The following is a 25,993-nucleotide window of genomic DNA, read 5'->3' as shown; positions in this document are numbered from 1 at the left end:
AGGTGCACAGTTCATGCCATTGTAGGTACTAAATGATAACATTAATTTCATATTTTAGAGCATGATGACTGTTAGAGGAACATTAGGGCCAGTCCTCCCTTCAAGCACCACAGGCTTTTCATCTTCAGGGCAAAGCCCAGGGGCGTCCCAGCAGCACCAGACCAGGCCATGGGCCAGTGCTGGGCCACCTGCAGTGGCATTTCAGGCCACCTGGAACAGCTTCCCAATTTAGGTTTTTCTGCAGCCAACTCCTTTCATCTCCACTGTAGCAGGGTTTGTGTTTTAGAAATTGAGTAAAAAGAGAACAAACACAAGAAACAAATTGCCTTGCTGTTAAAAATGGCCATAATTTATCCCTCATGATATAGCACAGTGCCAGTGCTCTGAGCCCTTTAGAGTCACATTGAATTTGTAAGCACTGTTAGCCTGTGCCCCACAGTGCAGGTGTGATTGGTGCAAGTACTTGTTACTAGGATATTCTGTGTTAAAAGAGAAAAAAAAAACCAAAAAACAACAAAAAGTGGGTTTTAAAAGGTTTGAACTACATATATCATGTGGCAATAAGGGTAACCAGGGTAGCAGCAGGTTGTCTTGAGATTTGCTTGAAATATTTGAATTGGAGACTTCTGAGATGGTGAAGCTCCATTTGTGAGAGGGATTTTGGCTGCTCTGTCTCTTTTTATTTCATTCACAGCAATTCATCAAGGGCAGGAGGACTGGGGATGAAGTTTAAATAGACTATTTCTAGGATAAATGCAAACAGCATTTCTGAACTTTCTGAAATGGTTAGGAAGAAGAGACAGGAAAAGCCTTTTTTAGAACAGAACTGCTATTCAATACATATGAAAAAATTTATGGGCAGAGATCAGTAGTATCTGAAAATGCATTTCTCTCAAGTGCATCCCTGTTTTCAGAGCCTCAGCCAGAAGTGATGTCTGCTCCTTCTTTTTCTTTCTCCAGCTAAGTGCTCTGAAGATTACATAGGTCAAAAGAACTTTTATTGCAACTCTGCCTTCATAAACTAAAAGCCACTGCATCCATAAAGCTGCTACACTTGTAATTTTAAGTACTTTGATAACCTGCCAGAAAATACAGCTGTGTGGAGTTGGGTGTTATGCCTGATAGCCTGCAAGAATCCATCAGTCCCTCATTCCATTGCCAGGGTATTTGCACTTTATTCAAGGAAGAAAACAGAAAAACTATTTGCATTTTGCATTAAAACAATACACAGCAAGGAGCTGTCAGGTGAGACAGAAGGGACTGAAATGAGGTATTCCCAAAAGATCAGACCTACAGCTTGGAATGGATGTGTGTCAGCCATGGCAGGGCTGCACGTGTAACAGCAGAACAGAAATGTGGGACAGTGGGACTTTTCTTGAGGGAACCTTGGCTCCCCAAGGAATGGGCACGGTGCAGAGGCTGCCAGAGCTCCAGGAGTGTTTGGACAGCGCTCTCAGGGATGGACAGGGTGGGATTGTTGGGGCGTCTGTGCAGGGCCTGGAGTTGGACTGGATAATCCCTGTGTGTTTGTTCCCACCCAGAAGATTCTATGATTCTAGGCTTTGTCAATAGAAAAATATGCATTTTGAACAGAATCTTTGCGCAAACATTCCAGGCTTTATTTTGTTGTGGAACCAGTCTGCCCACACTCATAATTAGTTGTGTGTTTTAAAAGGTAACAATGGTTTTATTGTTACCACCTACTTGCTGTTTGGCAATATGGAGAGTTACACTGGAAATGCAGTATCTGACAGCTGGCTTTGTCACAGGGGGCAAAGAAACATAACTGGAATAGTGGGATACCATTCAGATGGGGGGATCACAAGGGTCTGCAGAGAGAATAATGGAATTCTGAAATTTCCTGGTTGGGAAGAGTCCCAAAGGATTCATCTAGTCCAGCTCCAGCCCTGCACAGACACCCCAACAATCCCACCTTGTGCATCCCCAAGAGCATCATCCAAACACCCCTGGAGCTCTGGCAGCCTCGGGGCTGTGCCCATTCCCTGGGGAGCCTGGGCAGTGCCAGCACCTCTGGGGGAAGAACCCTGATATCTGACCTGAACCTCCCCAGCACAGCTCCAGCTGTTCCCTGGGGTCTGTCCCTGGTAATCAACATCTTTCATTTGTGTCTTTATCCCTGTTTGTAGTGAAGAGATACCATTTGTCCTCTGCATTGTGTGACAACTCCTATTGGATTCTTGGCCAGTACAACTGACTTACTTTTAAACTTTTATACAACTTAATGCTTTTTTCAACATGGTGTTCAGTCACTGCCATAGTGCCAAGATAACGTGGGAAATGTTTCTGTCAGCAGGCTTCTGTTCTGTATTTCCACCAGAAAACAGGGATCCACAAGCTGAAATAGATGAAAATTGTGTATTAGGTACATGTATGAGAAACCAGTGGGATGCAGATGTTGAAGGAATTTAGTACTTAGTAGGATCAAGGATTGAGACAAGAAACTGAGGGATAGCACAGAAATATGGAGACTATCAACTCAGATCCAGAGAAGATCTAGTTAGAATTCAAAGGAATTCAAACTAAAGGAAAGTACACACATTGAGTGGTAGTGGGGCTGTACTGAAATCAGCCCTGACTTCGAGACACTCTAAAATTTACGAGGAAACCCCAGACTGCGGACGAGTGTGCAGTGCCGCTGTGATTAACTAACCCTTCTCTATTGCTGTGATTAATTAACCCCTCTCTATTGCCGTAATTAATTAACCATTCCCTCGGTAATTGCCCCGCTCGCACCGCCTGTCCGGGATCCCCTCAGAGCGCGGCACCTCCGCGCCGCCAGGGGGCGCCCCCCGCGCCTTTCCCGCCTTGCCGGCGCTCCAAGATGGCGGCGGCGGGGCCGTGGTTGTGGCCGGGACCATGGCCGGCGGTGACGGCCGCGGTGGCGGCTCTGCTGTTTCTGCTGCTGTGGCGGCGGCGGCGGGCGGGCGGCGCGGGCCGGGTGTGTGTGGCCGTGCTGGGAGACCTGGGCCGCAGCCCGCGGATGCAGTACCACGCGTTGGCGCTGGCCCGGCACGGGCGCTCGGTCGCTCTGCTGGGCTACCTCCGTGAGTGAGGGGCGGCCGGGGGAACGCGGGGCCGGGCGGGGCGGCCGCAGCGCTGACCGGGCTCTCCCCCCGCAGAGAGCCGGCCGCACCGGGACGTGCTGCACAGCGAGAACGTCCGGCTGGTGCCCGTGGCGGAGCTGCGCGGGCTGCGAGGTGCGTGCGGGCCGGGCAGCGGAGGGAGCGGGGTGTGTGGCACCATAAAGAGCCCGCAGCGTGTGCGGGACCAGCCCCGCCGCACGCACCGCTCCACACTCGTGTCTCCCTTTCTCTGTTAAGCAGGAGCCGATGGAATTAAACACCTGCCGGTACATTGGTGCTGTTCACATGCAGAGTGAAATGTGGAAATTATTTTCATTCTACCTCTTCCTCCCCACCTTGTTTTACCCCTGTTGCCCAGAGAAGCTGTGGCCTTCCCATCCCTGGAAGTGTCCAAGGCCGGGTTGGACAGAACTTGGCGCAACCTGGGATAGTGGAAATTGTCCCTGCCCATGGCAGGAGGTGGAATGAGATGAGCCTGAAAGGCCTTTCCAACCCAAGCCATTCAATGAGTGTAGGATTTCTTTCCGTACAAAATACAGAAAGAGAACTTGTAGGGATCACGAGATGTTTACATAGCTTTATAGTGATCATAGAATAAAATCACAAGGGTTGGAAAAGCCCTCTAAGAACATTGAGTTCAACCATTTACCCAGCAATGCCAAGACCACTAAGTAGACCCATGTCCCCAAGTGCCACATCCACTTTTAAATCCCTCCAGGGATGGTGACTCCTGACCACCCTTCCAGTGAAGAAATTTTCCCAATATTCAGCCAAAACCTCCCCTGGCACAACTTGAGGCTGTTCCTTCTCCTGTTCCTGTTCCCTGGGATCAGAGCCCAACTCCCCCGGCTGTCCCCTCCTGTCAGGGAGTTGTGCAGAGCCAGAAGGGCCCCCTGAGCCTCCTTTTCTCCAGGCTGAGCCCCTTTCCCAGCTCCCTCAGCTGCTGCTGCTGCTCCAGCCCCTTCCCAGCTCTGTTCCCTTCCCTGGACACGCTCCAGCCCCCCAGTGTCTGCCTTGGAATGACCCAGCCCATCCAGATCCCTCTGCAGAGCCTTCCTACCCTCAAGCAGATTGACACTCTCACCCAACTTGGTGCCATCTCCAAACTTGCTGCACTCAATCACTTACCCAGGTCATTGGTAAAGTTATTGAACAGGTGTCCATTTTCATGTTATTTTCACCCTGTCTCTGCAGAGCTGGCTGGTTCTGATGTTCACATTTCTGTGGGGAGAGCTCTAATATTCTTGTTTTTCTGTCACTTTGCAGTGGGTCCAAAGCTTTTCCAGTATGTCCTAAAGGTGCTCGTGCAGTCAGTGCAGTTACTGTACACGTTGCTGAGGATAGATCAGCCATCCTATATTCTTCTTCAGGTACGTCTTGTGTTGGGACTAATTTCAGTAAAAATAAATAGTTCTATATTACAGGGCATCTCAGATATTGCTCTAATTATTTCAGAGCTGAACTGGCCTCATCAGTGGTGTAAACATGTATCCAGGTATTTTTTGGCTCTAAACTTTGATTTGTCTGTTAACAAGTTATTTTCTTTTCCTGTTAGTTGTGCTGTCAAACTTCATTGCCATGGGTAGTAGTAAGGAATAAATCTTACTTGAATTGTTGATGTCTTTATTGGAGGGGAATTTTGATCTTCATCTAAGGGTTAAATTAGAAGTATCTGCCAGTGTTCATAAGTGAATACAAACAGTCTCTGTTCATGAAGCTCCTTTAAGGTGATACAAATTTGATTTTTTGTTTCTGGTAGTTGCTTTGTGTTTGTCACTTGGCCACAGTCTTGTGCTATTTTGGTTTTGTTTTTGAGCAGAATCCCCCAGGCTTGCCCGGTATAGCTGTTGCCTGGGTGGCAGGGCTGTGGTGGGGGAGCAAACTCATCATTGATTGGCACAACTATGGATACACCATCATGAGCCTGAGCCACGGGAGGAACCACCCACTGGTGCTGATTGCAAAATGGTTTGTACAGTCATTTCTGCTCTTTATAAATGGCATGCCTTGGTGGAATTCAGAATGGAGGCCAGTGGGGAGAACATAATTGGCACAGGGAGGGGTTTCTGGGCTTTGCTGTTTAAAACTGGTTTCTGTTCTGCCGCTGCTTTATTGAACACGTGGGAGGGGAGTTGCAGGAAGTAGGCAGGTTGCTTTTATGTACATATGCTAATGCTGATCTTGTTACTGGAATTTCTTTATATGCCCTGGGTTTTTTATTCTCTAATGCTGCTTTACACTCCAGCTCTTCTTTGAATAGCTCCTTGCTGAATATAATTGGTTATGTGTAGTTAAAGTTTTTAAAGGCTTTGGAGAATAGGAGTCCATCAAAAATTGGCAGTTGAATTTCAGTTCTGGGGGCAGTTGGGTTTCTTTGGGTTTTGTTTGGCTTTCATCAAGCATGGGCGCTGGGGACAGTTGCTGCAATTGCCTGCCTGTAGTTTCTGACTAACATTTCATTTTTGTCAGGTATGAAAAGCTTTTTGGGCGCTTGTCTGACTATAACTTGTGTGTCACTGATGCCATGAAAAAAGATCTCTGGGTGAATTTCAAGATAAAGTAAGTCACGTGCCTCAGACAATTTAGTAGTGTGTGCTAAGTAAGTGAAGGAACAGATCCCTGAGGATTCAGGATTCAGAGGGATCTTACAAAAGCAGCTCCCCTGAGCTCATCTGTCACCACAGAAGCACATCAGCTCAGTTTTGTGATGGGCCAGTGCAGTGTGGGCATTCAGGGATGTTCGTTATCCTTCTGAACTATCACTGCATTGACTGAGGTGGCAGACCAGGAGCCATGGAAGTTTGCTGCAGGTTGCCTGTGGAGTCAGAGTGGGACAGATATCACTGGGATTTTAATGATTACTCTGGCCTGCCAGCTTGTCTTGAGGGCTTGAGATCAGAGCTGCTCAGAGGCAGCTATGGAGTAAGTTTGAAAATCAGGACAGTGATGTCTGCAGTTTTTACAGATGCATTTCACCCCTAGAATAAGCACACAAGAAAGGGGTTCTTTGTAACTTGTGTCCACCTTGGTGTGTTCCAGCAAACTTCGGGAATACAGGACGTTGTAAGAGTAAAAAAATTAATTACTTTGTTGTGTTGATTTAGTTTATTTCTTTCTGATTACATTGTTGCAGCCTGTCACTGTACCATGTGCATGTTGTTACATCTGTATCTTATTTAAGCTGCACATTTATTTCCTGCCAGGGCTGTAACGTTGTATGACAAACCAGCATCTTATTTTAAGGAAACACCATTAGACCTCCAACACAACCTGTACATGAAACTTGCCAAGGACTATGAGCCTTTCAAACCACGGTATGTGCAAGTGCAGCTGCCCCTGCAGTCCTTAACCCAGGGACATGGAGTTGTGGCACTTAAATTACCAGAAATACTTGTGTGGGGTATTCTGACTCACAGCAGGCACAGGGGGCACTGAGTCACCTTATTTGTCACTAGGAGAGGCCAGAAGAAGTGAAATGATTGAGCTGTGGTAACACAAGTAGTAGAAGTGTTTTGTTTTCAAAGAAGTTGCCATAAGCACTGACGCAATCTCTGAAGATTGTGGAGGGTGGAACTCTGCAGTTGTCTGCATCCCACTGATGCACACTGCAATGTTTGGATGCTTCCTTAATAGCATCCCTTCCTTAATTACTGTGGAGAGCCTTCAGGATCTTGGTCCAAGTGTTAAACACTCCCCTCTGGACTTCAGGATGTCACCTGTAACAGGTGTACCAGGGAGTTAACTTCACCAAACTAAGGCTTGAAAAAGAAGTTAAATCCACAGTGCATGGTGGGATTTTTTGGAAATGCCCAGCTCAGAATGTGTAGGTTTTGAGTTTAGTTGAATAAATGTGCTGTTGGCCTCTGCTGTACTAAGTGTGAGACAGGCTGTGGAAAGGGAGGCTGACTCTGCTCAACTTGTGAAGGAAAACATTTGGTTGGAAAGTGGAATTGTGCCTATAGCAGCAGGAAAGAGGGAAAAATTGCCTGCCCTGTCCTGGTATTTCTGTAATGTAATGATTCCGTTTCCAGACGAGTTGAGAAGCAAATCTGAAGCCAAATGTGTGGAAATTCGTGCCAGTTAAGCAGAGTGTTCCCTGCTGTTGCTGGCTGTGTGTGTAGCTCATCCTCAGGAAGTTGTGTTTCCATAGTACAGAGCTCAGTGCCCACAGATCGGCCTTCACGGAGAGGGATGGGAAAAGTGGGAATGTGCTGAAGACCAAGGGCCGGCCAGCCCTTCTCATCAGCAGCACCAGCTGGACAGGTTGGGAAGCAGTTTTATTTTTCATACAAAATAGGGCTGTTTGTACTTTCTCACAGTTGAAGTTATGTTTGTCCTTTGTTTTCATGGAAGGATTTGAAGACAAGATGTGTATCATGCAACTAAATGTTGTGTAACTTACATAATGCTACAAATGAATGGTTTTTTAGAAGTTGTATTTTAATTATAAAGCTCAACTTTAAGAATGATTAAAAGAGGTTTCCTATTTGCTTTTTTTAGCTTTCATTCTAGACATACTGTCTTGCAGGGTGATGTAAAACAGATTAAGAAACTCAAATATTTATTCTTTACTGAGTACCCTGAACCCTGAAGTGTCTCTGCCTATGGCAAGGGACTGGGATGAGATGAGCTTTAAGGTCCCATCAACCCAAAGCAATTTGTGATTCCATGATTTCTGATGATGCTTATCACATAATTATGTATATTTTTTTCCCTCTGTATGAGGAAGGGAACAGAGACTGGAAACAAATCCATCACCAGTGACCATGGGCAGGATTTTCTTTATCTTTGAATAATCAGGGCAGTTTTTAGACTTAATTCTCAGTTTTAGAAACTAGAAAAATTTAACTTGATAGCTTTGAAGTTGTACAGTATTTGTCTGTCATATTGTCAACAAGGGAAATAAATAAACACTGTGCATGGTTATGGACTTTTATTTATGAAAATAAACTGGGAGATTTTTAATAGCACATTCTAGTAAACAGTATAAGTACAGACTATGCACTTAACCTTTGAGTGCATGGTCTGTATTTAAATTGTGTAGGTGAAGGTGAGGAAAATCTCAATTGTTATTTAAAGATAAAAATTAAAAAGGGTAGAAATATGAATGTCACTAATAAAAGTCTTCTCTTTCAGAGGATGAAGACTTCTCAGTCCTTTTAAGAGCTTTGGAAGGTTGGTATGAAGGAATTGATCTCACTTTTTCAAAGAGGTCTTTGGACACTTAAAAATAGTTTTGCTAAAGAGCAGTGCTTCTATATTCAGGTGAAAAAGCAGTTGTATTTGATTAATTAGCACTAATTTCAGATTAGTAATTAAAATACAGCAGTGCAACATCTCAATTAAATTAGAGGAGTTGTCAGGGGAAATTAAATATCTAACTGGCTGCTAAACTGCAGTTTTATTTTCTGAGCTATTACACCTACTCTCCACAGGTATCTGCTAATGGGAAGGGAGGGAATACATTGTCTTATACTGTAGACTTTGTAGCTGCAATTCCAAAATGATCTATTGAAGCAACTGATTGGGGAGCAGTTGAAGAAATGCTTTGTGCATAAACAGCCTGATTTATTTCTGTAGAAGTCTGTAAATGTTAACACTGCTGAATTTACTGCTGTGTTACTAATACATGCTTGTAAGGAAATTGCTTGTAGTGGGAAGCTCAATAATTAATGCACTGTCACCACTCTTCAAACAAGCACCCTGAGATTTCTGAGCTCTGATCATTGTTTTATCTTCTCCAGATTATGAGAGGTTTATCGAGGAGGGAGCCAAGCTTCCAGCTTTAGTGTGTGTCATAACAGGTAAGAATGTTTGTGTTCAATTCTTTCAGTGCTAACAGAAGGTTTAGTTGTCTCTTTTGTTCTGTGCTGACTCTTCTGTTGCTGGTGGGAGAGAGAAGGGACTGCTGTCTTTGTGTCTGGTTATAAGGACAGTGATTTATAGCTGAGTTATTGCACCATCCACCAGTTATCTTTAAGCAGCCTCCCTGTCTGCTCCAGCTTTGCAGAAAAAACAATCCAAGGTCAATGTTGAGATGATGCTGCAAAAGCAATGTCAGAGGAAGCAGCCTCAAGCTGTGCCAGGGGAGGTTTAGACTGGCTACTGGGAGAATTCCTTCATGGAAAGGGTGGTCAGGCATTGGCACAGCTGCCCAGGGCAGTGGTGGAATCCCCATCCCTGGAGGAATTTAAATCCATGTGGATGTGGCACTTGGGGTCAGTGTTGGCCCTGACAGTGCTGGGGAACAGTTGGACTTGATCTGAGAGGGCTTTTCCAACCTTAAAAGCTCAATGATTCTACATTGATGGAAAAGTCATTGAAATACTGAAGAAGTCCAGGTGCACATTGCTTTCGAGGGAACTTAGATTTTCCATGTTTTTTTAGGGTACCTGTCTTTTTAGGGTACCACAAGTGTTGTGTCCTGATTGTGCACCTGATCTAACAGGGGTTTGTATTTCACAGACCACACTGTTTTCACTCATCTTGATACAATATTTTTTCTGTTTTAAACAGGTAAAGGACCTCTAAAAGATTACTACAATGGACTGATCCAAAACCTGCACTTTAAGCATATCCAGATCTGTACACCATGGCTGGAAGCTGAGGATTACCCTCTTCTGCTTGGTAAATAGTGGATGATGGAAAAGGCTTGAGGATGTGTGGGAAACAGCTCGGCACAGTTGCAGGGGGCTGATGTAGACTGCACAGAAGCTGGGAGAATATAGTCAAGAATATTACTGGTTAGTGACAGGATATTCATGGATTTGACTCATTACAGAAAAGCTGTTTAATTCCTCTGGCTGGCATTTCCCTGTTTTCCTAAGAAGGAGCTGTGTTGTTTTTTCAGCCTGCTCTTTGCACTCTTTGTTTTTTCCAGCTGTGCTGAAATACAGGTACCTGTGCAGGTTCTACTTTAATTTCAGGGTCACTCCAGCAAATTAAATGAGAAAGTTGTTGGCTGACCAACCAAAAGTAGCTGAAATTCTAAATTAACATGTCATTGGAATGTTATTCCTTCAGCATCTTCATTGCAACAGCATAAACTGGGAGTAATAGAGTTATAAAATACATATTGAATGTGATCTTCATTCTGCAGGGTTAGAGCCTGACAATTTATGTGGCTGTAAAACACTGTTTATTTGGTCCTTTTCAAATAATGAACATAATGTCTGTAATACCACACTGTAATTCCTCTGTTTGAGCTGACTTCAACTGGGAGAGGTCACTAGTGAGCCATGCAGTGTATCCTGATTGGATTGTGATGGGATTTGCCTTTACTCTCCCATTCTTAGCAGACTAAGAGGCAGAAAGGCTGTTTTAAGATACATAAAACTTCAAAATCTCCTTTAATTTAACATGCACTCATTTATTACTTTTCTATAACATAACCATTTTAAGTTCCAAAACACCCTGTGCTTTATTTTTTTCCCTGATTGCTTGAAATTGTGTCTGGGTAGTTGAAAGTTTCACTTACACCATCCAAAGCAGCACAGAAGTAAAGGATTGCAGGAGGAGCTGCTTTCAGAGAGTTGAGACTGTGCTGTGTTGGTTTTTCAGGCTCAGCAGACCTGGGGGTGTGTCTCCATAAATCCTCCAGTGGTTTGGATTTGCCCATGAAGGTGGTGGATATGTTTGGCTGCTGTTTACCTGTGTGTGCAATTCATTTTGAATGGTAAGAGGTTATTCTGTTACAGCTCCAAGGTATCACATAAAACAATATTCTTACAAAGCCAGAGTTCAGCAGCTACTGCAGGAATTCAGTTAGATTCCTGTATTTTGTAATTTTAAAATTCAATAAGATAGAAATCAAGGTTGTTTTCAGTTTAAAAGTTAATACTTATTTCTACAAAATTAGGAGCATTTAATGCAAGCACTTGCCTTAAAGTATCCCTGTATTCCATTGTTTCCATATATTTAATTTTAAAAAAAAGCTTTCTTCTGCATAGACACATCTGTTCAGTGAAAGGCTGAGTGTGTGCATGGGCATTCTTGGAATTTATGGTCCTTTGGGAAAACAAAGCTTTGTAAAAGAAGATAAATTCTCTGTGAAGATTTCATGATGGATCATGGACAGATTTTCCTTGTGGGAAAAAAAATATCTAGCTTTAAAGTAGATCATTGCCCTGGTTTTTAATGGATGTCCAGATGAGTGGCCCAAAGACAGAATGAGGGAACTTTGGTATAGTTGTGGTTTATTTAGTCTGACATAGACAGGAGAAGAAGTCTTTAACTGTTTAAAATTGCCTGTTTAATTCCATTATGTCAGGCTTGTGCCATCTGGGGCCATAATGGTACAGATATCCTGCTTTGGTCCCTTTGGATGTCATTGTGCAATATTGAAAATGTCCCACTCGCTGCTTTTTGCCACAGCTTTCCTTCTGTGACTTTTTTTCACAGTTTACATGAACTGGTGAAACACAATGAGAACGGTCTGATATTCAGGGACTCGAAGGAACTCGCAGAACAACTGAAGGTAAAGGCTCTGCCTGATTTCTTTCCCCCTAGAAATAACCCCAGGGGTGTTCAGGGACATTCAGGGACTCGAAGGAACTCGCAGAACAACTGAAGGTAAAGGCTCTGCCTGATTTCTTTCCCCCTAGAAATAACCCCAGGGGTGCCACTGTGTGAGCAGCAGTTCTGAGCATCACCCCTGTGTTTTGCATTCTCACAAGGTACTGCCTGGCCTGGTGGGCATTGTTTGCCTCACTTACATTTAAATGTGAACCTGAAGCTGGCAAAAGCATTTCAAATAGTGGCCTTGTTCTCCCTGTGTGAGGCCAGAGCCCAGAACTGCAGCTGTAGTTGAGGGTTAGTATTGCAGAGGCTGGAATGAGCCTGAAATGGAACATGATAGTTATTTGCCTGTGGTTTTGCTTTTTAAATTACAGATGCTTTTCTTGGATTTCCCTACCCTGGAAGGGAAACTCCACAGCTTCCGAGAGAACCTGCGAGCGTCCCGGCAACTGCGCTGGGACCAGAGCTGGGACCAGACTGTCCTTCCCTTGCTGGGGAACAAGGAATGACTGGGGGGAGGGAGGGTGTCAGACACATTCCTGCAGCTGCAGAGATTTGGGAAACAGTGAATAAACACTTTGTATTGTCTGCACTTACTGTTTCTAACTCCTTCATCTTGGAACAGGGCTCACACTTCCTTTACAGTTTCCTGGTGAGTAAGAGGTGCTGAAGGTGCTGAGGTTGTTTGTTGTGTGAGAACCTGTGCTGCTTGAAGGTCCCTTTTTGGTGAAGATCCTTGAATACAGATAGAAGCTGTTAGCAGCTTTACCTCCTGTACAGTCAGCACTTTAGTAGGTGATTTGGGTCCTTTTTTTTTTGGCATATGGCAGATGCTTTTAATTTGAGTTGTTTCACTTCAGCTGGTCAATTCGATGGCCAGTTAATTGCCCAAGCACTGAATATCATCCTGTGTGGTTTTATTGGCAAAGAACCATTTTGTTTTCCAGTTGTTTTTCCTTTTGACAGTGTGTGCAAGAGTGTGGATGCACAGCACTGTTGTGTGACAGCTTTACTGGGCACTTGGAGCAAGCAGAGCTTGCAGTGAGTGTTCTCCTTGTACTCTGAAATTAATGTGCCAATTTACCTTGGGAAAAAACATAAAATTCACCTCTTCTTGAACAGATGAACAGAAAAGGGAAAAAATAAACCCAAAATATATGAACCAAGTATGTAGAACTTATTTACTTTGTGAGTGCTTACTCAGGCACAGCCTTCAGCTTTTTATTAAGCTCAGTATTCACATGCAAGCCTAATGCTTACAAGATTTTTTCATCACCTTCTTGATGATAAAATAGATGTCAGTCATTGGTAAATGTGCTTGGTTTGGACTGTGTTTACTGCTCCTGACAGCTCCTGAGGGCACCTCAGGGTGGGAGGTGAGGACAGTGGGTTCTGCACCAGAAATTTTAAATTCTGAGCAACTATTGACAATCTGCTTTTGTCAAAAGAGAAAAGGTGAAAAAAGAGTCAAGGTGTTTTACTGCAGGAATTTGGCAAAACTTCGAGCTTATTGATTGAAGAATGATCCATAAAGACTGATTTGCCAATTTTTTAGTGGGTTTTGTTCCTGTTTTCAGTCAAAATCCTGTCTAGGGGTTTGGCCAGTCCTGTGCACATGGAAATAAATCAGGCACTTCTCTAATTAAACAGTAATGCCAAAAGCTTTAGAGAGGTTTCCTCTTTCTATAATAGATCTTTTTAGATCCAAAATGAGCTCTGTATAGAAAGTTTGACTTGAATTTTGTGTAAAGGGAGATAAGGGCTGCCAGTTTGTTTACTCTGGAAATAACACCTTTAAGTTCTTTCTTTTTAGGGACAGGGAACCAAAACCTGGGCTGGGGTTATTTCTGCTTGATCCCATCAGTCATGGCCTCCTTTAGCTTGAAGAATAAGTTTCTTCAGGTTTCAAGTTAGGTATCATCAGTTTTCTCTCCATTGCTACAGGAGGAGGAGGTTGAAGTTTTTAAGTAGTTTTTAATAGAGAAAAGTCAAAAGAGAAGACAGAGCAGCACTTTGATTTTTATGCTTCAGGACCAATGCTGCCCGACAGGAGAAGGATTAATGGGTGATGGAAAGTTCCAGAGCAGGGGAGCTCAGTCCCTCTTTGCAGGATACCTGGAGCACTGCTGTGTGGAGTGATTCCTTTTTCATTCCCAGCCTGAGGGGATGGATTCCCAGCAGCCACTGTGGAAGTGGCAGTTCTTATGTGAGAGAAAGGAACATCAATTCTGACTTGTCATCCCTGCAGAGTAAAGATGCACCTGATTTACAGCAGTCTGTGACCTGCTCTTACAGCAGAGTCATCCTGGGACACAACTACAGGTACTGGTCACTGTTTTATTGGGGGTTTTTAAGCTAACCCAAACTGCAAGTATGTACAGACATAAAAGACCAGAGTAGACAATTACAGCTGGTTTTAGAATCAAAACCCACTAATTACTCTGAAACATTATTTTGTTCTCTTGTCTGTGTGAGCTGCTCATCCTGTGATCCTGCAGGTCGCCCCCAGTATTTACAAATCACAACACAAAACACCCCCCACTTGAATTCTGTTGTCTTCTACAAAATCAGAAGTGAAGTGTGACTGGGGCTTTTTGGTTTCTGCTGCTTGAGGTTCAGTCACTTCCCAGGGGCAGCAGCAGGCTCAGATCCAAGCTGGGAATTAGGAGAAGGAAGGACTCCAGTGTCCATGTGTACAGTTGTATCCTCAGAACCTCATTTCCAGAATTCAGGATAATCCTGTTACAAGGCTGAGACAGCTCCTGTTGGTCTCAAAATTCCAGTTCTGTTTGCCAAGCCTATATAAATAGCTGTAGAATAGTTACATCTGGCTGCACATCATAGAGGAAATTACAGCTGCTGTGGGCTGGAATCATCTGCCACCTGATGCCAACTTTATCTGTGAAAAGAGTTTTTTATATTTATGCTTAATATTTATATTTATATAAATTTTATAATTTCAATAGAATATTTAATAAAGTTAATATTTTAATATATTTTCATATCCTTTTTTTATATTTATATAATTGTATTTATGCTTAATAAAATGGAGAGCAAAAGTTGCATGACAAGTTCTTGTGTTTAACATGCTGTCATTGACAGACAAATGCTTATCAGTGTTTTTATAAAAATCCCATTAATGCCTCTGCTGAACACTCAGTGTCACTTTGTGAATTAACCAGAATTTCACAGCATATCCTGAGTTGAAGGAACCCACAAGGATCATCAGTTCCAGTTGGTGAACACCAGCTGAACAGCAAAGAGACTGCAAAAGATCGGCTTTAGAAGTGTATATGAAGAAAAATCCCCAAATCTCTATTTAATCTCTGCTGGGGGTTTTAACCCTCAAAGAACATAAGATAAGATAAAGGCTTCAGGCTGCATCTCAGATGTTATCACTGTGACAGTGCAGCACTGATTGCTCCCTCCTTTCGGCTTAAACCTTTTTTTACTTTCCTATTGGCACCAGACTTACAAATCATCCCTGGCAGATGTGAGCTGTGATAGCCAGGATGTACCTAAAGGTGAGCTCCAAGCTCCTGAAGACATCCAGGAGCAAAAGCTGCTGCTCTTAAATCCAGCTCTAGGATAAGCTCCTGCTCTTGGACAATGCTCCTGCTTCTCTCTACCACAGAACAAGTAATGGGGAAAGAGGCAAAAATGCAAAACTATTGAACACTTCATGGAACAGGCACCCACCCAACTCAGCCTGGAACAGCTGATACGTGTCTGGATTTCGGATTGTGGAGGCAATGAACACCTCAGGAGCTTTCCTGTCTGCTCTGGAGGTGGAGAGTTTCTGCAGCATCCCAATGAGGGCCAAAATTATCTCAGGATCATATACCACATCTATCAAAAAAAAAGAAGAAAAAAAACCCCATACAATATTTATTGAGAATTGAGCAAAAAACAGAATAAAAACTGCAAAGCAGAAATTCAATCTTCACAGTGCAGGAGAATATTGATATTTTATGGGCTATGCCCTCATCACTAAAAATCAGTGCTCCTTTTTGTAAATGGATTGTCAGATATTTTATTTAAGCCCATCCTAAGGGAAGCAGCAAAAACCACTGAGTGTTGGTGCTCTGTTCCCACTGCCCTTGGCAAAACAAACCTGCCTTGTTAGAAATGAGAGGTTTAGAGGCTGATGCCAAGAACTTGCAGAAGTTTTCATCTGGAGTCAGTCCCTGGAGAGCAGAAACGGTGATGTGAGGTCAGTGAACAGCAGGGGGAGTGGAATGCTGATGCTCAGAGGGGGTTGTTTCCTACACAGAGGTGCCCAGATATGTGCACCACTGCAGTAACTCGTGCCACAGTGTGCTCAGGGCACATCCTGCTGCACTGAGGAACAGCAAATAGCAGGGACATGTCAGTGTCCCTCAGTTCTTGCCTTCTGCTGGGGCTGGTCTGGGCACTGAGCAGTGTCATTGGCATTAGGACTGTGCAGTGACTTTATTTTATAGAATTCCCATTCACTGCATCCTGTAATATCTTGGATGTCAAACTAATTTTGGCATCCAAGGTATCACCCACAGGTGCACAAGGGATCAACCCTTTTTGCACCTGGAGTCTCTGGGTTTTCTTTGCAAAGCTCCAAATCAGGTGTAAGACCTACAGCTGAGACATTCTGCTCTCACTGGGGATCACCACTATCGTCCCACTGGCACTAGGTTTTCCATGATTGGATTTTTTATAAAACTCCCTCTAAATTTATACACAGACAAGTCCAAGACAAGGTCTGTGGTTGGTTTTTGTAATTCTGTTATTCCTCAAGAGGCTGCCAGGGCTGCTGAGCCCTGCCCATCCCTACTCCCCATGAGTGGCTGCAGTACCTGCTGCAATGACAACATCAGCTCTGACACCCAGCAGTTGTTTTTCTGTCACTGAGCCCCAGTCAAGCTCAGCAACAATCACTTTTGGGTTTTGGCACTTCTCTCCTTCCACCTTCTGTCCTTGGGACTCTGTTTGGATGCTCCAGGTCACGTCAGGCTCCGGGATGAAGCCGTTTAGCCGGATGTTTTCTCCCAGCTGTCTGAGAACTTGGGGGTGGCAGTCACTAAATATGAATGTCCTGGGTTGGCAGGTTTTGCAGATGGCAATTCCAGTGAAACCAATCCCACTCCCTAATTCCAGGATTGTCCTGAGGGTAAAGGAGTAAAAAGTACTATCAGGACTCTGCACTGAGTTGGAAATCAAAACATTCTAAATATAATTAAAGGTAAAATCAGTTCCAGATAATTACAATAATTTTTGAGTGAACGATCCACAATCTAACCTTTGACCCAAGCAACTAGAGAGTTGGGAATAACTGAGGGTGGAACTGTCAGCACAAAATTAATTAGCTGAAATGCTGATTCCTGTAAGGCACAAAGCATTCCCACTACAGGGATGAGAGACATTCCCACCTGGCTTTAGCCATCTGCAGCACAGTTGTTTCCACCTGAGCTGGCTTTCCAGTTTTTAGTCAGTGGTGAGAAACAGACACTGAGCAGCACAGTTCCTTCCCCTGTGAGCTTCATTATTATTAATTATCTCTCCTCAAAAGCCCTTGCTCATCCTGACTGCTTATAAATAAAGCAGAAATTATGTGATCAGAGCTGCACACTAATCATCTAATGTAGATAATACTTGGTGAACCCCACCACGGAGTGAAGGTCGTTAGTTAAATTACTGAAAACTGAACAGCTGACCTCACAGAGCAGGTCAGACTGCACAGTGCAAGGGTTTGATCCTAAACCACATCTTGACAGGTCCTCTCCTGGGTTAAAGTTTGGTAGAATAGACAAGAGCAGCAATTACTCAGCAGCAAAAGGGCTTAATTTCAGTTATTTTGGGTGTATAGTCTGTTATTAAATTACAGCTACTGTGTAGCTTACAGTATCAGGACTGGAGCCCCTCTGCTCTGGAGCCAGGCTGGGAGAGCTGGGGGTGCTCACCTGGAGAGGAGAAGGCTCCAGGGACACCTCAGAGCCCCTTCCAGGGCCTAAAGGGGCTCCAGGAGAGCTGCAGAGGGACTTTGCGTGCCAAGACACGGAGTAATGTCTTCCCACTGCCAGAGAGCAGGGAAAGATGGAATATTGGGGAGAAACTGTTCCCTGGGAGGGTGGGCAGGCCCTGGCACAGGGTGCCCAGAGAAGCTGTGGCTGCCCCTGGATCCCTGTAAGTGTCCAAGGCCAGGCTGGACGGGGCTTGGAGCAGCCTGGGACAGTGGAAGGTGTCTCTGCCCATGGCATGATGTCACTTCCCAGCCAAACCATTCTGTGATCCTACAGGAATGAAGAGCTCTTTCCTCATAACTCCAGCCCTGCTGCTGCCATACCTGTCCCTGAACACGCTGGGGTTCTGCAGTGCCCACTGGGCCAGGTGCAGAGCAGCTTCCCACGTGACGAGCCCCGTGGTGCCCCCAGAGATCAGCGCTGTGCTCTCAGAGAGACTCATACAGTCCCCCGTGGGCTGCAGGACAAGGGAAAGCAAAGATGGATCAGCACAGGCTGTGGATTTAGAGTTTACAGCAATAGTAACACCTGGAAAAAAGCAGGAAGCACTCCAGGCTTCAGGGTGGGTGTTTTTAAAGCCACTTCTTGCTTAGTTTGGGAGAGTAAATGTGGTTTAGAAGATTGCAGTGTCAGTTTTTACCAATATGTAGTTCTTGTAACAGTGAGTAGATTCTTCTTCTTTTAGAACATTTGCCAGTGACTCGTAGAGCTCATCCAGGGGTTCAGCTGCTGTGGATTCAAGCTGTGGGGAGGAGAACAGGGCAGCTCTGAGCATCACATTGTCATGAAACACAAAACAATTGCACTCTAAGCCCCATTTTAGTACAGTGTATTTACACTGAATGATGTGGGTGGTTATTACATGAGATATTTTCAATTAAAAAAAAAAAAAAAGAGCAAGTGAACAAGTGAAAAATAAGCTGAAAAAAGCAAAAGGTACCTTTTTGATAAGCTCAGTCAGGAAACACCTCCTGTACTTGGCCGAAGGGGGATATTTCACACACAGAGGGTGAAGAATTGTCTACAATGAGAACAGCCATGGAAACCAATTACCCAGGACAGGGTTTATGCAAGGCACTAAGGACTAGAGAAGGCCCATTAATTGGCTCTGGGTGCCATGAAATGCATTGGAATTTAGTCTGAACAAAATATGCTAAGCCAGAAGTTTAAATGGGATGATTTCTGACAGATTTGTGAGTTTCCAGATCTGTGGCCACAAATTTCTTACTTTTTGTGGCAACAAAAATCTCAATTTTCAATAGAGTAAAGAGAAAATGAGTAAAATAGTAAAGAGTGGAAATGATCCAATTTACTCTCTCCTTCTTTTCTCTTCTCTTCCTTCTTTCTGTTTTGGTTTGCTGCCTGATTTGTGATCTCCATCCGCAGGGACAGTTTGGGCACCACCATTCCCTGTATCCCCGAATATCCAGGAGCAGCTACGCTGACTGTGCCATTCACCACATCAGTGCTCTGACACGCGGGTCTCAATTTTGATCTAAGAGCACGCAAATACCAGCACAGGAGGAAACCTGCAGTTCTGCAGAGCCTAACTAAACACTGCGACACCGGCTCACCGATCTCAGCATTTCCGAGCAATTCCGGGGGCTTTGGGACGCGCTGGCACCGCCCGTCGGTGGCACGGGGGTGACTCCGAGCTGTCCCTCACCTTGTGCAGAATATCCGCCAGCAGCTCGGAGTCCGGCGCAGCGCGCAGGCTTTGTTCGAGCTCCTAAAACAGGATAAGTAAATAAATAAATAAGGCGGCGGTGCCGCCTCCCCCCGCCCGGCCCCCCCCGTACCGGCCAGGGCAGCGAGCGGAGCGGGCGCGCAGCCAGGAACCGGCGCTGGAAGCGCAGCGCCAGCCCCGGCCGCGGCTCGGCCATGGCCCCGCAGAGCACGGCCGGGCAGGCCCCGAGTCCCCGGCCTCGCCTGGCGCCGTCCCCGGAGCAGGAGCCGCCCACAGGGCGGAGCGGCACCGCCCGACGCGGGCTGGAAGCAGAGAACGCCGGAGCGGGGATCGAACCCACGACCCCCCGGGACACGGCCGGGGGCCCCCACTGAACTGCCCGGGCCGGAAGGGGGCGCCACGACCCCACTGCGGCCACAGCGGGCCGGGCCTGACCCGGGCAGCGACAGCGCGGGAACACCGGGAGCAGGAAAACAAACCTCGGGATCTGGGGAAAAAACCTCGGGATCTGGGGAAAAAACCTCGGGATCTGGGGAAAAAACCTCGGGATGTGGGGAACAAACCTCGGGATCTGGGGAAAAAACCTCGGGATCTGGGGAAAAAACCTCGGGATCTGGGGAACAAACCTCGGGATGTGGGGAACAAACCTCGGGTTCTGGGGAACACCGGGAGCAGGGGAACATGGAATCACTGGATGAATCATTACGAACATGAGAATCATGGAATCATGGAAACACTGTAATTATGGAATCGTGGGATCATTAGAAACATGGAAGCACAGAATCACAGAATATTGTAATAATGGAATCAGTGGGATCATTGAATAGTTTGGCTGGGAAGGATGAGGGACCTTAAACCTTCCACCCTCTGCCATGGGCAGGGACACCTTCCACTGTCCCAGGCTGCTCCAAGCCCCGTCCAGCCTGGCCTTGGACACTTCCAGGGATCCAGGGGCAGCCACAGCTTCTCTGGGCACCCTGTGCCAGGGCCTGCCCACCCTCCCAGGGAACAATTCCTTCCCAATATTCCATCTATCCCTGCCCTCTGGCAGTGGAAGCCATTCCCTGTGTCCTGTTCCTCCATGCTATTGCAAATAGACTTGCCCCGTCAGTTCCCTGCAGGCACTGGAAGAGGCCACATTTGAATCACCCCTGAGCTGTTTTTTCCCAGACACTCCCGGTTCCCTGAGCTCCCCTCACAGCAGAGCCGCCCCAACCCAGCCATCGCCCCGGTGGCCTTGGACGCGACACAACTGCGCGCGCCGTGACGTCACCTGCCGCGCGCCGCGGCGAAGGACACGGCGCCCGAGCGGGGCCGAACCGGACCGGAGCGAGCCGAGCGGGGCCGAGCCGGACCGGAGCGAGCCGAGCGGGGCCGAGCCGGACCGGAGCGAGCCGAGCGGGGCCGAACCGGACCGGAGCGAGCGGGACTGGGCCGCCTCAGGCGCCATGAGCGGCCCCGTGCAGGATGAGAGGCTGCGGGTGCAGCAGCTCCGCGCCCTGCGGCGCCGCTGGCTGCGGGACCAGGAGCTGAGCCCTCGGGAGCCCGTCCTGCCGCCGCGGCAGCTTGGGCCCGTGGCCGCCTTCTGGGAGCGCTTCCTGCAGCCCGGGGATCTCTGGCGGCAGCAGGTGAGCGGCGGGACGCTGGCACCATACGGCCTTTCCTGGTCCCGGCCTCACTGTCCCTGTGCCCGCAGGTGCACAAATTCTACCAGGCCGGCCGCTTCGTCATGCTGCGGGTGCTGATCCCCGCCTGGGCCATCACCTACTACCTGAAGTACCACGTCCAGGTGCGTGCGGGCCCGGGGTGTTAAAGGGAATGCCGGGGAACGGGCGGGGAAACACTGGGAAAAGCCCAGGGAGATGATGCGAGGAGTGATCCCACACCGAGTGTGTGAATGTGCTGCTTACATTCGGTTACAGATGAAGGCCGGATCCCCGTGGCCTGTTCACCACTTGTGTTTCCTTGCTGGGGTAGCACTTATGTATAAACGTTGTGTGATACTTCATCCCAAAGAATCTCCCTTGTGAGACCCCACCTGCAGAGCTGCCTCCAGCCCTGGGGCCAACAGCAGCAGGACATGGAGCTGCTGGAGAGGATCCAGAGGAGCCCATGGAGATTCCCCAAGGGCTGGAGCCCCTCTGGAGCCAGGCTGGGAGAGCTGGGGGTGCTCACCTGGAGAGGAGAAGGCTCCAGGGACACCTCAGAGCCCCTTCCAGAGCCTAAAGGGGCTCCAGGAGAGCTGCAGAGGGACTTGGGACAAGGGATGGAGGGACAGGACACAGGGAATGGCTTCCCACTGTCAAGAGGGCAGGGCTGGATGGGATATTGGGAAGGAATTGTTCCCTGGGAGGGTGGGCAGGCACTGGCACAGGGTGCCCAGAGAAGCTGTGGCTGTCCCTGGATCTCTGGAAGTGTCCAAGGCCAGGCTGGATGGGGCTTGCAGCAACTGGGGATAGTGGAAGGTGTCCCTGCTATGGCAGGGAGTGGAAGGTTTAAGGTCCCTTCCAACCAAAACCATTCCATGGCAGTGCCCAGCTTTTCCTGTGAGGTGAGCAGAAAAGTTTTGTCTGAATTGTTCCTGTCCTGCAGGAACAGCCCTGGGAATAACCAGGGCAGCTGTTGCTGTGGGGAGAGAAAAGGGCCAGCACTGCCTTCCATGGCAGATGTGACTGTTGTAGCCTCAGGTATTTCTCTAAGTAGCAGAAGGTTTAATGAGACTTGTGCTTAGCCCAGTTTGCATTCTGGAAAGGTCGTGGTGCCCATTTTGAAAGTCCTTTGTGCAGTAACACTGTTCTTTCTACTCTTTCTTTCTTTCTTGTGTCCCCCGCTTCCAGAAATTGCCTCACGGTGTGGTTGCGGCAAATCCACGGATATTCCCAGTAAGTCTCTTAACACTTGTCTCCCAGCTGTGTCACACAGACGGGAAGGGGTTTCCAGGGAGGTTTGTGCAGCACCTGAGAAATGTCTAGTGAATGACTTTCCCGAGGGATGTGCTGGGTCCTGTGGGCAGCACAGGGACAGTGGGTTTGGGCACTTTCATCTTGTCCTTAGTCCCTGTGGGACTTGCCCTCATTCCCCTTGGGAATGTTTGTGATTATTAGCACTCAGAATTATTAACACACATGATTATTAACATAGAATCAAACAGGAGTGGCTCTGCTTCTCCTCATTGTCAGCACAGGGAATGTTGGTTCTGGCCTCTTGGTCCTAGTTGTCCCTGAAGGTCCTCCACACTCATGTGTCCCCAAAGAGTTGTGTCACCTCAGCTTGGGACAAGTTTCATGAAGCAGAGAGTGTCACAATGTTTGGTCCTTTCTGTTTTCAGGCTGCTCTGAGCTATTAGTGGTGTAACAAATTAGAGGGCAAATATTCCCACAGAAGATCAGCTCTGCCCTGACTGCTGCCCATTTTTGAATAACACCTCCCAGCTGTGCTCTATCTAAAATAAAATTATAAAATATTCCATCCCAAACAACCACAAAGCAACACACTGAAGGTCAAGCTGTTGGCCTCAGTCTTCAGCCTAATTTTTCAGTTGAGTTAGGTCAGCTCAGCAGGCCAAGATTGTGCCTGGAGCCAGAACAAGTGGTACTGGGGCAGCAAGTTGATTTTTGAGGGATTGCACGGCCTTCCATGGGCTCTGGGCTGTGGGTTTGGACTCATCACTGCTGGAGGGGATTATGCAGCGTTGTAAGTAATTTTTAAAATAAAATGGGCTCAAAATTTGTTGCTGTTGTTCTGTAGTGAAAACAAGGGGTAAAGCAAGTACAGACTCCAGGTAATTGTGCTGTGATGTTATTCCTGTTTTCTGGGAATGTTGAGTGAATGAGAGTGTTCTGAGTGAGTTGTGGTGAGATTCTTGCCTGGAACTGGGGACAATTGCAGGTTCACTGAAGGACTGGGCTGTGCAGGGGGAGCCTGGATGCCACAGGGAATGCTCACCACGCTCTCATCCCACAGGGGGACAGGATTTTAGAGACTGGAGAGATCATGCCACCCCTGAGAGACGAGCTCCACAAGCACCACTGATGGCCAGGAGCAGATTTCCTCCTTGGGTGAACATGGTGAGAGCTGCACCTGCTCTGTCTCTTCCATAAAAGAGTCTTTATTCTGCATTGTCTCAGCTCTTCTGTCATGTACTGTCTCCTTAGTCTGTGTCATTGCAGGTGCTCCTCATGTGGGAGTTCATTATTGCTGGATCCTGGGGATCTCCAACCCCCTTACTCACCTTTCAATGAGACCTGGCAGCAGGACAGTGTGGGCCTTGAGGTGATGAGACACTCCGGATCCCAGGGATTTTGGAGCAGGCTGCTCCAAAGAGCAGAATCCCACTGAGCTCACTCACACTTGGTTCTCCTCTCCCACTCTACCAAACCCTTTCTACCAGCCCATTCTGACAGAATTCCAGTGAAAACCTGGCTTCCACCTATGTCATCCCACCTCTCTGCCTAGGGAGGGTGGCAGAAGAGGCACTGCTTCCAAAAATCCTTTTTACCACTCTTTCCTCTGCCTTCAGCCCTTTCTGAGGAGGAGTCTTCCAGCCCCCACATACCTGGGGCACTTTGTACTGGGAAGACTGGTCTCTTGAAGAGCAGGGAGCTGGAGGCAATGATCCCTGTGGATCCCTTCCAACTCGACATATTCTATGATTTGAAGTGTTTTAGCAGCTACTTTGGGGATAGGAATGGTTAAACCAGCAATCCAAAGGGTAACCTGTGGGGCTGTGACAGAATCCCCTCATGGAGACACGAGAGAGCAGCCCAGCCTGTGTGAGGAGCAGGAGACTGGTCTGAGCCCCTGTACTGTGTTTGGGGACAGCCAGACCCCTCATAACAGCTCTGGTACAGACTTGAACCATTGGGGCCACGGCAAACATGGGGAAAACTGTCCAGCAGTCAAAGGAGATCAGGGGGCCCATGGACCCCATGCCCAGGGCCCTGCCAAACCCATGTCCCTTTCTTTCCTTGGGTAAACAGTGGCTCAGGGTGGGACAGCAGGTGGGGAATGAAGTGGTGGGGCAGTAGGATCCTCTGGGTCATCACTGGTGGGGCTGGGGAGTGAGCAGGGGCTGTTGGGGAGCACTGGGAAAGTAGAGTCAGGGAGAGACTGGGTGTTGATGGGCTATTGAGGGGTGTTGGGGTTGGTAGAGGGGCTGCAGGGGGGATGAGATTTGTCCTTCCCAAGGCCCTGGGGGTCCCTGTCACTACCCCTACCCCAAGGTGTGCCCAAGGGCCACAGCGAGCCCACCACCCTGGCCAGTGATCCAGGGAGGCCTCACCTCCCTGGGGTCCCCTCTGATGACAGCTGGGGTACCCCAAATCCCCGAGGTCTCCATGCATTTGTGCAGTGATTGTGAGGAACTGGGAACTGTGACATCTGTGGGACACCACACACCCAAGGGGTGCCTGATGCTCCCAGAGCTCCCAGATTCCCTCAAGAAGGTCCTGATATGCCCAGGACTCTGAAATTCCCCTAAGGAAATGCTGACAACTCCTCCTCTAGTGAGAATTCCCCCAGGACTACAGGGAATTCCTAGTAGCCCCAGAATGCCATGAACATTCCCAGAGCTCCAGCACCACAAGAGACACCCCAATCCCCCATGTCCCCATGATGTGGGGCCCAGGGGAGCATTTTGGGCCACAGACTCTGTCCCAAGGACAGGTGTGGGCCCCTGGGATCACCTGGGGGTTTTGGAACAGATAATCCTCCCTGAGTAGAGGAGATGGATACCTTTCCCTAGAGCAGGGAGAGGTTTGAGTGTCACAACCACACAAAAAAAGACAACAGAGCACACTGTACATGTCCTGGCACAGCTGCAACGGAACCATTCATCTCCATCCCCTCAGCTGTCCCACTGCAGGTAACAGCACGTGGTGCTGGGTGAGCAGCAGGTGTCAGACTGCACACTGGACCTCTGCTGTGCCTCCACAAACAGTCTGGATCTTCCCTGGGGCATTCCTGTACCTCTCTCAAAGTCATCAAGTCCATTTCCCTAATACCAAAAACGTGGGTGATGCACTCTCTTGACAATGAAAGCAAAACTCTTCTGGGTTTGTACCACATTGTTCCCTCAAATGCTCTCAGTGTTGCACACACAGATATTACACACAGGACTACATCTTCTGCATAACTTGGAGATCCCTACCAGCTAAAAACATATCACTGGTCAGTGATAGATATACACAGATAATCAGAGAGTCGTGGAGTGGTTTGGGTTGAAGGAACTTTAAAGCTCATTTTGTGCCACCCCCTGCCATGGGCAGGGACACCTTCCACTAACCCAGGTTGTTCCAAGCCCTGTCCAGCCTGGTATTGGACTTTCCAGGGATGGGGCAGCCACAGCCTCTCTGGGCAACCTGTGCCAGGGCCTCCACCACCCTTATTCAATATATATACATTATATATTTAGTTGAGGGTTGCATTTCCTTGCATCTGCCTTGCTGCAAAAAGCCTTCCATTGCAACAGCTCAAGGATGAAGATCTCCCCCAAACCAGTGATGGATCATTGACCTTCTGTCCTGCCCAGTGCGAGCCACCGGGACCCCCTCTTGCTCAGGCTGCAGCTGGGAGGGTTGAGGGCAGGTACTAGGAAAGAGCCATGTGCCAGTGTGGAGGTCAGCAGAGGTTAGAATGGAGGGAAGGCTCCTGGTGTCCTGGGAAATGAGGACTGGGAGACCCTGGGATGT

The 25,993-nt window shown here is 47.4% G+C and overlaps 3 protein-coding genes across 5 annotated transcripts; 2 read left to right on the top strand and 1 right to left on the bottom strand.

Annotated features, from left to right (window-relative positions):
• Positions 1-2,842: 2,842 nt before the first annotated feature.
• On the top strand, positions 2,843-12,213 carry ALG1 (ALG1 chitobiosyldiphosphodolichol beta-mannosyltransferase). Of its 2 annotated transcripts, none has more exons than XM_088064360.1 (13): positions 2,843-3,065; positions 3,141-3,218; positions 4,371-4,474; positions 4,924-5,072; positions 5,574-5,663; positions 6,308-6,418; positions 7,255-7,367; positions 8,241-8,279; positions 8,849-8,908; positions 9,621-9,731; positions 10,665-10,779; positions 11,505-11,580; positions 11,996-12,213. In XM_088064360.1, exons 1-13 carry the CDS (start codon positions 2,843-2,845, stop codon positions 12,128-12,130), a joined length of 1,404 nt encoding a protein of 467 aa, XP_087920486.1. In that variant the 3' UTR covers positions 12,131-12,213. The 2 variants fall into 2 exon arrangements, with proteins under 2 accessions (XP_087920486.1, XP_087920487.1); XM_088064361.1 differs by having other exon boundaries at positions 11,780-12,213.
• A 1,731-nt stretch (positions 12,214-13,944) lies between these two features.
• EEF2KMT (eukaryotic elongation factor 2 lysine methyltransferase) lies at positions 13,945-19,549 on the bottom strand. Of its 2 annotated transcripts, XM_005522793.2 has the most exons (8): positions 19,417-19,549; positions 19,284-19,346; positions 18,558-18,638; positions 18,258-18,359; positions 17,941-18,074; positions 16,454-16,761; positions 15,321-15,470; positions 13,945-14,520 (listed from the first exon to the last, which is right to left on the bottom strand). In XM_005522793.2, the coding sequence occupies exons 1-8, from the start codon at positions 19,498-19,500 to the stop codon at positions 14,420-14,422; spliced, it is 1,023 nt and encodes a 340-aa protein (XP_005522850.2). In that variant the 5' UTR covers positions 19,501-19,549; the 3' UTR covers positions 13,945-14,419. The 2 variants fall into 2 exon arrangements, with proteins under 2 accessions (XP_005522850.2, XP_087920132.1); XM_088064006.1 differs by lacking the exon at positions 19,417-19,549 and having other exon boundaries at positions 19,192-19,339.
• Positions 19,550-20,575: 1,026 nt separating this feature from the next.
• On the top strand, positions 20,576-23,420 carry NDUFB6 (NADH:ubiquinone oxidoreductase subunit B6). Its single transcript, XM_005522792.2, has 4 exons — positions 20,576-20,932; positions 21,001-21,093; positions 22,142-22,186; positions 23,268-23,420. The coding sequence occupies exons 1-4, from the start codon at positions 20,753-20,755 to the stop codon at positions 23,334-23,336; spliced, it is 387 nt and encodes a 128-aa protein (XP_005522849.1). The 5' UTR covers positions 20,576-20,752; the 3' UTR covers positions 23,337-23,420.
• The last annotated feature ends 2,573 nt before the right edge of the window (positions 23,421-25,993 follow it).

Source organism: Pseudopodoces humilis, chromosome 18 (genome assembly GCF_049639895.1).
Source record: "Pseudopodoces humilis isolate 2021_Gansu_Grassland_sample_001 chromosome 18, ASM4963989v1, whole genome shotgun sequence".
NCBI classification, from domain to species: Eukaryota; Metazoa; Chordata; class Aves; order Passeriformes; family Paridae; genus Pseudopodoces; species Pseudopodoces humilis.
Note: the sequence above shows the minus strand (reverse complement) of the source record. Positions and strands in the feature narration are given on the sequence as shown.